Below are 10,220 nucleotides of genomic sequence, written 5' to 3'. Positions count from 1 at the left end.
ACTTTAATACTAGTTATTATTTTAATAAAATAATATTAAATAATTATAACTATAGCATCTAAAGCTGTAAAAAAATGAAGTAGTTAAATAAATATTTTAAATACAAATGCTTAATTTGTTAAGTAAAGCTTGAATGTGTTAACAGAAAAGAAAGAAAAGCATTTTTTCAATGAGCATTTTTTTTAATTAGATATGTACACACACACACACACACACACACACACACACACACACACACACACACAGACACACGCACACGCACGCACGCACGCACGCACGCTAGAGCTAGACGACAGAAGTCAACGCTTTTTTCGTTAATTTATCATTTCTCAATTTTGTTCGCGTCATTAAATTGTTTGTTGAAATAATTCTCTGTAGATGCAAAAGTGATACGGTACAAAATAAGAAGCAAATTTTCTTTCGTGTTAAATATCTCAACGAGAAGTACGACACATAAATACATGAGATGTGCTTACTTAACTACGGAATCCTTCTAATTACTGTTGCCCGTTTGATGAGCAGGAAACGCCTTTGCTGCTATATCTTCTAAATTTATTAAAGTTTAATTTAACGATTTACAACCGTGCACGAAAAGCGTCGAGCAAACTTAATGTGAAATATCTCGTGAAAGGTTAATTGGCCGAAGCTCAGAGATCCATGTCTAAAACGTTCTTGTTCTTATTCACACAAGATTTCCTTCGTTTCCTTCTTTCTCTCTCTCTCTCTCTCTCCCTCCCCCCTTTCCTGCCATTTTCTTTTTCTTTTTCAAGAGTGCAAACAAACTACACTAACAATAAGATCGCAATTTATAGATACGTAAGGATATGTAAGGATTGATAAATGAAAGAGAAAGTATTACATTAAGAAATGTATGTTTCAACTACAATTTAAAGCAGTATTAAAATCAAATTTTTACTCCTTGCAAAATGTAAGAAATTGATAGGATATAATAATGTAAAACTTTTATTTATATGTATATCTAAGCAAATAATATTTACATTTACACAATATTACACAAACATGTTAAATATTTAATTATCCTCTCGTATTAAAACGTTTACGTAAAAATGGTATAATATATAATATTCTATTACAAAGTTGAAGATTTTCCCAAAAAGGTAACTTTTTAAAAGAAGATTTTATAAAATATAGAATTTTTTAAAAGAGAATCTTTAAAATTATAATAATACGTGCGGCGTTTTGCCACCACTTCTCGAATTATTTCCTCTCTGCTCATCATTTGAGTCATATCCGAATGAGCCAATTGTTACAATTCAACGTTTTGATATTATAACAAATCTTAGAAAATATGATGAACAACAGGCAATAATTGATTCACGAATAAAACTATGAAATTGCGACAGATCATGAACTACCCAATTTAATAATAATAAGAAAAGTAAAAATGTTTTTGTTAAATGTATAGTGTTTATACTTTTAAATCAGACACATTAACGTTTTATACTTTACTATACAAGATTATATTTTTTTGTAGAAAATGAGACATTGGAGAAAACTGAAAAATACTACTGAGATAAATTTTATTTTTGGCTTTGCTATATATGATCGGTATATTGAATAACAATACATATGGATGTTTCTTTTATGATCATAGCAATTTGATCATAAAACCACATTACTACAATACAAGCTATTGTCATGTAAATGTTGACAATTTTTTAATTTAACTTTCACCGTACGTGCAAAAGTCTATTCAGACTGTTTGAGATGACGTACGTATGCTACTTGTTTATGTAAAATCATTCGAATGGTCTTATTTACACCGAGATTTGTCTGCGCAACCTGATCTATGCCTTAAAATGACGTCTTTGACGTTAAAAAGACGACAAATAATATCAGCTTGCTCTTTTAAAGTAGAAGAACTTAAAGTAGGGTTTTAACAAAATGTATCACGTAGATTTATGATATTTCGAATGTTAGTCGCACCTTTTTTATCTGGGACTTAGAGCATGTAAATATGGAGCGTTTACAACATTTTTCTAATAAATTATCTTAATGTAAATCGTATTAATCAATATTTTAATTTTGAATTGCCGCGTTTTAACTTATGGCTTTAACCAATCATTCGATACTGTTATAACATAACCAATAACATCCAGTCGACTGCCTGCTATCGTCAAGTAAACACGTGTTTCTTGGAGTAACTTTAACGCGTCAAGTAATTAGTAGTAATCAATAGTAATTAATAAAATCTAATCGGAATGTAAGATTTATGATGTATGATTTATTGATAGAATATAATAATGTAAAAAACTTTTATTTACATGTGAGCAAATAATATTTTTATACATTTAAACATATATTAAACATTCCATTATTCCCTCGTGTTAAAACCGTTTATAAAAATTATAGTAGAACATAGTATAACATGTGATGTTCCATTACAAAGTTGAGGATTTTTCCAAAAAGGTAACTTCTTTTATAAGTTTTTATAAAATATAAAATTTTAATAAAAAAAGAATCTAAATTTTAATAAAAAGAGAAAATTAGTATTGTTATATTCCTAATATAAAGATTCTCTGTTTATAAAATTTTATAATAAAATTTTATAAAAAGAGAATCTTTATAGTAGGAATATAACAATAATTTTACACACATAATATTCCATTTTAATTAAAACGTCAGTAAAAATTTTTTTAAAAGTTTCTAACAATGTTTTCTTATTAAGGTTTATGTGAAGTATAATAAAATTTTGTGCATAAAATTGGTATAGTATTTTTACCCTAATGATTTTTTTTAGAAGCGTTTTAAAGAAATAAAAACATTAATAAAGAAACAAACAGATATATTATACATCCGTATAATATAGTATATCTGTTTGTTTCTTTATTAATGTTTTTATGCTATTCTACCATAAGTTTTGTCTAATGAATTTTGAAGAATACTCTGTAAAATATTGCATGATATCTGTCGTATCTTAGCGCTTATTAAATTGTATGTCTCTTTTTCGTACATGGAATAAACGTTCGGCAAATCCAGATCAATGAAGACCTGCATCACCCGTTTTATTTTTTCCGGGTCTGAAACTCCATAACATTCCTGCATGATAAAAGAGAAAGCGTTAATATAACATAATTGATAAAATAATACATTTAATAAACAATACTTCTAAAATTCTACGCTGTTCCGGAGTAGCGCGTTGAAGAGCTACAACAATCAGCCACGAACATTTTCCCTCTTGTATATCAGTGTTGTCTTTGCCACAAATCTCGGAATTACCAAAGCAAGCCAAATAATCGTCTTGAACTTGGAAAAAAAGTCCCATTTCTAACAGAATAGGATTTACTTCACTGAATATCTTTTGATCTTTTATTCCAGCCTACACATCAAGTAATAGAAATTATTTTACCAGCCTAGTAACTATCATTTAGGTTTGATTATTATTATTGAGCTTTATTCAATGTACGTACTAAACGTAATGCTGCATTTATTGGGAGAATATACGTAATAGGCGCAGTTTTGTTTGCAGCCATAGAATTATATCGATCAATTGTAAATGTATTAAGATTTAGCTTATTGTTGAAATTGGTAGTAAGCAAATCTAAACTCTGGCCCATTGCTGAGTGAAATATGATCTATTGAAATATAGTTTTAAGAATAACTATTCAAAAAGTAAAGGAAAAAAATAAGCTGATACATTTACATTCATAAGAAAAGGTATTTTTACTCACATTGTGGAATAATTCTAGTAAATCAATGTAATATTCTTTTTCTTTAAAGTATTTTCGAATTAAATAATCTGTTGCACTCAATAAAAATGTACAATCTTTGACGGCTGCTAATCCCAGAACATTGTGCCGATACCAACATAGTTGACCTCGACGAAATAGCGATCGGTCCATCATATCATCAAACATAAGTAAACTAATTTGCATCTGTATAAAAATAAATATCTGAATATTATTATATTAATTGCGATTGAAATCATAAATATAAAATAGGTGCATGTTCGCGCGCGCGCAGACGTGTATAAAGGAGACAGAGAAACCCGTAGAATAATTTAAAATGTTTTGTATCTATGTAAGAGGCAATGTTCAAACTTTGTTGTAATGCACGTGCTATTTATGGTTTTTGTAATGTTTAGACTTCATATTATTTTTATAATAAGATACATAAATATTACAAGTGAGATACAAGTTACTACGCATTGTTTTTCATTTTACTATACTACAAATGTAATTTAGTAGTTATTTTTTATTATTTATGTTTTATTGTTTTTTTTTTTAAGTGTACTCGAGACACCATTTATAGTTCACACATACAGATATCTATACTTCACCAATATTACTAATTATAACCAGAGTTGTTTTGAGTCAAATATATAAATTTCAGTCATTTTGAAATAAAGCAAATGGCAGTATACATGTGTTATATATACGTGTTATATGATTAATATTCATTGATTACAGTCACTACTTAATAATGAGGTCACACAACTAATATCGCATATTTGTCTCTGTCACTTACTTGATATAAAAAATATGTATCTTTTATTGTTTAAGAAGGAGAAGAGCTCGTGATTCCATGAATTTTGTTAATTTTTTAATATGTTATACTGTTTTTCTACATAACTTTCCACTAATACGTGGCAAAACAATTCTTGCCATTGCGTAATAGTTTTTAAGAAATAATTTTTTTATGACCCTTGTGTGACTTCGATACACCTTCGGTCATTTCTTAAAAAAAAATTTGCTTCTATATAAATTTTAAAATATACATAATTCTATAATTTTATTTAAAAAAATGAGAAAAAATTATGTATTTACAAGCACTTTTAAAAGTTTAAATTTTCAGTGCTTATGGTACCTCGGTCTACACTACATTTAATTTTTCTATTTAAAAAGATACTATAAATTGTACTACATTTTATTTGTTAATGTAAATTAAATTATGAAAGATACACAAATTATGAAGTTGTTACATTCATACACATATAAATAAATAAATATATACACAGGGTATCCCCGTATAAGTGGCCACCCCCCTTCATCTCGTAAACTAACAGAGATAGACCCAATAAATGTAATATCAAATTAAAGACTTGAATTAAACTTTATTGTGAGCACAGTGGTTACTCAAAGAAATTATCTATGTTAAAGAACGGAGAGATGTGCATAACTTTTGCATGATAAAGCGAATATTTCTATATGATAAAAGTAGCGTTTTTTCTAATGAGTACAATGAGGTATAATATGTCAAAATTATTTTACAAATTATACAAGCTATGTCGGTTTAAAGTTTCCGGCGCGACTAATACCATTTCAGTTTCGCCTCTGCAGTATGGCTAACTTCCGACTACCGCTTTAGCGATTGACGAGTAACATGTAACATGTTGACATCTGATTATAATATTCGGTGTAACAATTTTATAAATCTGTAGATTTTCGTATTCTTATTACTTACATTTTATGGTGTGTGTGAAGCTGGCACATCATTTGGTGGAAAATCACTAAACATTGACAGTTCTGAGTTTATTTTCAATAGTTCTACAGTTCCTGATAGATAAAACAAATAGTTCTGGCTTTTAAAGCGAAAAAAACGCATAGGACAAAGTGAGGTGCCAGGTTCACGCAGCACCTCAGTTTGTCCTACGACATTTTCCAGACCGAATTCTTGTAGGATTTTAAAAGATCTATAGTTCTAGATGAGTTCTAGAAAGAGTTCCAGCATTTACCATAGTTTTTTTATTTTTTTTATTTTTTTTTTATAAAACATATATGTTATAATATTATATAATAGAGTTCCGTGTAAAAAAAATATTTTTCCTACAGTTCTCAACATATTAAAGCGCGTTCCAAAGAGTTCCGGGCGATTCCGATATTAGTTAATTAACAAAAAATTAATAACTCCCGAAAAAGCCGATTTTCCGCACATATAGGTGAGGTGCTGGACTTTTTCGAAGAGTTCTGTGTACGAAAAAATATTTTTCCTACAGTTCTCAACATATTGAAGCGCGTTCCGAAGAGTTCCGGGCGATTCCGATATTAGTTAATTAACAAAAAATTAATAACTCCCGAAAAAGCCGATTTTCCGCACATATAGGTGAGGTGCTGGACTTTTTCGAAGAGTTCTGTGTACGAAAAAATATTTTTCCTACAGTTCTCAACATATTGAAGCGCGTTCCGAAGAGTTCCGGGCGATTCCGATATTAGTTAATTAACAAAAAATTAATAACTCCCGAAAAAGCCGATTTTCCGCACATATAGGTGAGGTGCTGGACTTTTTCGAAGAGTTCTGTGTACGAAAAAATATTTTTCCTACAGTTCTCAACATATTAAAGCGCGTTCCGAAGAGTTCCGGGTGATTCCGATATTAGTTAATTAACAAAAAATTAATAACTCCCGAAAAAGTCGATTTTCCGCACATATCGGTGAGGTGCTGGACTTTTTCGAAGAGTTCTGTGTACGAAAAAATATTTTTCCTACAGTTCTCAACATATTAAAGCGCGTTCCGAAGAGTTCCGGGCGATTCCGATATTAGTTAATTAACAAAAAATTAATAACTCCCGAAAAAGTCGATTTTCCGCACATATAGGTGAGGTGCTGGACTTTTTCGAAGAGTTCTGTGTACGAAAAAATATTTTTCCTACAGTTCTCAACATATTGAAGCGCGTTCCGAAGAGTTCCGGGCGATTCCGATATTAGTTAATTAACAAAAAATTAATAACTCCCGAAAAAGCCGATTTTCCGCACATATAGGTGAGGTGCTGGACTTTTTCGAAGAGTTCTGTGTACGAAAAAATATTTTTCCTACAGTTCTCAACATATTGAAGCGCGTTCCGAAGAGTTCCGGGCGATTCCGATATTAGTTAATTAACAAAAAATTAATAACTCCCGAAAAAGCCGATTTTCCGCACATATAGGTGAGGTGCTGGACTTTTTCGAAGAGTTCTGTGTACGAAAAAATATTTTTCCTACAGTTCTCAACATATTAAAGCGCGTTCCGAAGAGTTCCGGGTGATTCCGATATTAGTTAATTAACAAAAAATTAATAACTCCCGAAAAAGTCGATTTTTCGCACATATCGGTGAGGTGCTGGACTTTTTCGAAGAGTTCTGTGTACGAAAAAATATTTTTCCTACAGTTCTCAACATATTAAAGCGCGTTCCGAAGAGTTCCGGGCGATTCCGATATTAGTTAATTAACAAAAAATTAATAACTCCCGAAAAAGTCGATTTTCCGCACATATAGGTGAGGTGCTGGACTTTTTCGAAGAGTTCTGTGTACGAAAAAATATTTTTCCTACAGTTCTCAACATATTAAAGCGCGTTCCGAAGAGTTCCGGGCGATTCCGATATTAGTTAATTAAGAAAAAATTAATAACTCCCGAAAAAGCCGATTTTTCGCACATATAGGTGAGGTGCTGGTCTTTTTCGAAGAGTTCTGTGTACGAAAAAATATTTTTCCTACAGTTCTCAACATATTAAAGCGCGTTCCGAAGAGTTCCGCTCGATTCCGATATTAGTTAATTAACAAAAAATTAATAACTCCCGAAAAAGCCGATTTTCCGCACATATAGGTGAGGTGCTGGACTTTTTCGAAGAGTTCTGTGTACAAAAAAATATTTTTCCAATCCTTCTTAACGTAACAAAGCGCCTTCCGAAGAGTTCCGGTCGATTGCATAATTTATTAGTTAATAATAAATTGTTAACTCCCGCCAAACACGTATTTTGTCATATATGGGTGAGACGCTGGTCTTTATTCGAGAGTTCCGTGTACAAAAAAATATTTTTCCAATAGTTCTTAACGTAACAAAGCGCCTTCCGAAGAGTTCCGGTCGATTGCATAATTTATTAGTTAATAATATTTATTAGTTAATAATAAATTATGCAATCGACCGGAACTCTTCGGAAGGCGCTTTGTTACGTTAAGAACTATTGGAAAAATATTTTTTTGTACACGGAACTCTCGAATAAAGACCAGCGTCTCACCCATATATGACAAAATACGTGTTTGGCGGGAGTTAACAATTTATTATTAACTAATAAATTATGCAATCGACCGGAACTCTTCGGAAGGCGCTTTGTTACGTTAAGAAGGATTGGAAAAATATTTTTTTGTACACAGAACTCTTCGAAAAAGTCCAGCACCTCACCTATATGTGCGGAAAATCGGCTTTTTCGGGAGTTATTAATTTTTTGTTAATTAACTAATATCGGAATCGCCCGGAACTCTTCGGAACGCGCTTCAATATGTTGAGAACTGTAGGAAAAATATTTTTTCGTACACAGAACTCTTCGAAAAAGTCCAGCACCTCACCGATATGTGCGGAAAATCGACTTTTTCGGGAGTTATTAATTTTTTGTTAATTAACTAATATCGGAATCGCCCGGAACTCTTCGGAACGCGCTTTAATATGTTGAGAACTGTAGGAAAAATATTTTTTCGTACACAGAACTCTTCGAAAAAGTCCAGCACCTCACCTATATGTGCGGAAAATCGGCTTTTTCGGGAGTTATTAATTTTTTGTTAATTAACTAATATCGGAATCGCCCGGAACTCTTTGGAACGCGCTTTAATATGTTGAGAACTGTAGGAAAAATATTTTTTTGTACACGGAACTCTATTATATAATATTATAACATATATGTTTTATAAAAAAAAAATAAAAAAAATAAAAAAACTATGTTAAATGCTGGAACTCTTTCTAGAACTCATCTAGAACTATAGATCTTTTAAAATCCTACAAGAATTCGGTCTGGAAAATGTCGTAGGACAAACTGAGGTGCTGCGTGAACCTGGCACCTCACTTTGTCCTATGCGTTTTTTTCGCTTTAAAAGCCAGAACTATTTGTTTTATCTATCAGGAACTGTAGAACTATTGAAAATAAACTCAGAACTGTCAATGTTTAGTGATTTTCCAACAAATGATGTGCCTCACACACACCATTTTATGTACACAGCTTCACACACACCATTTTATGTACACTAAAAATATTATAATCAAATGTCAACGTTTAGTTCAAGTCATTTAATTTGATATTACATTTATTGATTCTATTTCTGTTAGTTTAAAGGGGGGTGGCTATTTATGCGGGGACACCCTGTCTGTATGTATGTGTATATACTATATATATATATATATATATATATATATATATATAAATATATATAAATATGATCAAAGTTACGTACCATTTCTATACACCATGCAAAAATCCATGCTGAATTAATGTTATCTTGTGTAAGTTTATCATTAGGCATCAACAACTTATAGGCATTGATGAATGCTAAGGCACGACTTTTTTTTCCTTTTGGGACATTATAGTGTAACATCTGTATATAAAAATGCATCAATCTACAAACTTTTTTAAATTTAAAATCTGTGCTTAGTATTTTATTCTATTATAGATTTTTCATATATTGCGAAAACGTTTCACGTTTTACCTATTTTTTCTACAAAATTTCATTTTGTTTATACTCTTGTTCATTCATATGATTTTTTTTTAGATGTCTTAAGCGTCAAAAAATTTTCTTAATAATTTACTTTTACAAATTTAAAAATTATTTCATAAAAAAAATTTTAGTTTAAATTTTTATAAAATTAAAAATGTGTTTTCCATAAAGTTCTAAATTGTTCATAGTTTATCGGAAAATTTTATATTACATTATTTTGTATTACATCTAATTATTTTAATGGAATTTGTTCTAGAGAAGATCGATCAATCTATCGAACAAATTTTTATCATTTTTACATTCTTCGCATTAGTTATTGTACGGTATTTTAGTCAATAATGAGTTACTTTCTCCACCCATTTAGTAACATCTGGAATGTTTAAATCCTCAACCATTTTTGTAATATCACGAACAACGTGCGGCCATTTTGCCATCATCTCCTGAATCATTTCCTCCTTGTTTACCGTTTGAGTCATATTAGAATTAATGTGAACCAATTGTTACAATTCAAAGTGCTAAAATTATAATAAACAGAAAATATGACAAATAACAGGCAGCAATTGATTCATTAATAAAATTATGAAATTGCGAAACATCACTACCCGAATTAATAATATTAAATTATAAAATAAAAATGTTTCTGTTAAATTTACATTTTTTTATACTTGCAAATCGGACACTTTAACGTTTCATACTTTACTGTATTTAGTTCTTCTTTAGAAGGATAAGATGTAAGAGAAAAATACTACTGAGGTTAATCCTATTCTTTGCTTCGCTATATGTATGATCGGTATATTGAATAAT

At 30.4% G+C, this 10,220-nt stretch overlaps 1 protein-coding gene across 6 annotated transcripts; it reads right to left on the bottom strand.

Annotated features, from left to right (window-relative positions):
- Nucleotides 1–947: 947 nt before the first annotated feature.
- Nucleotides 948–10,220, bottom strand: LOC105199841 (farnesyl pyrophosphate synthase). Of its 6 annotated transcripts, none has more exons than XM_026132888.2 (7): nucleotides 10,070–10,220; nucleotides 9,764–9,931; nucleotides 9,156–9,296; nucleotides 3,693–3,896; nucleotides 3,432–3,596; nucleotides 3,128–3,340; nucleotides 1,525–3,060 (listed from the first exon to the last, which is right to left on the bottom strand). In XM_026132888.2, exons 2-7 carry the CDS (start codon nucleotides 9,890–9,892, stop codon nucleotides 2,860–2,862), a joined length of 1,053 nt encoding a protein of 350 aa, XP_025988673.2. In that variant the 5' UTR covers nucleotides 9,893–9,931; nucleotides 10,070–10,220; the 3' UTR covers nucleotides 1,525–2,859. The 6 variants fall into 6 exon arrangements, with proteins under 6 accessions (XP_025988675.2, XP_039307288.1, XP_039307283.1 ...); XM_039451358.1 differs by having other exon boundaries at nucleotides 2,860–3,060; nucleotides 3,142–3,340; XM_026132890.2 differs by lacking the exon at nucleotides 3,432–3,596 and having other exon boundaries at nucleotides 948–3,060.

Source organism: Solenopsis invicta, chromosome 1 (genome assembly GCF_016802725.1).
Source record: "Solenopsis invicta isolate M01_SB chromosome 1, UNIL_Sinv_3.0, whole genome shotgun sequence".
NCBI lineage: Eukaryota > Metazoa > Arthropoda > Insecta > Hymenoptera > Formicidae > Solenopsis > Solenopsis invicta.
This window is presented reverse-complemented; position numbering and strand designations above follow the sequence as displayed.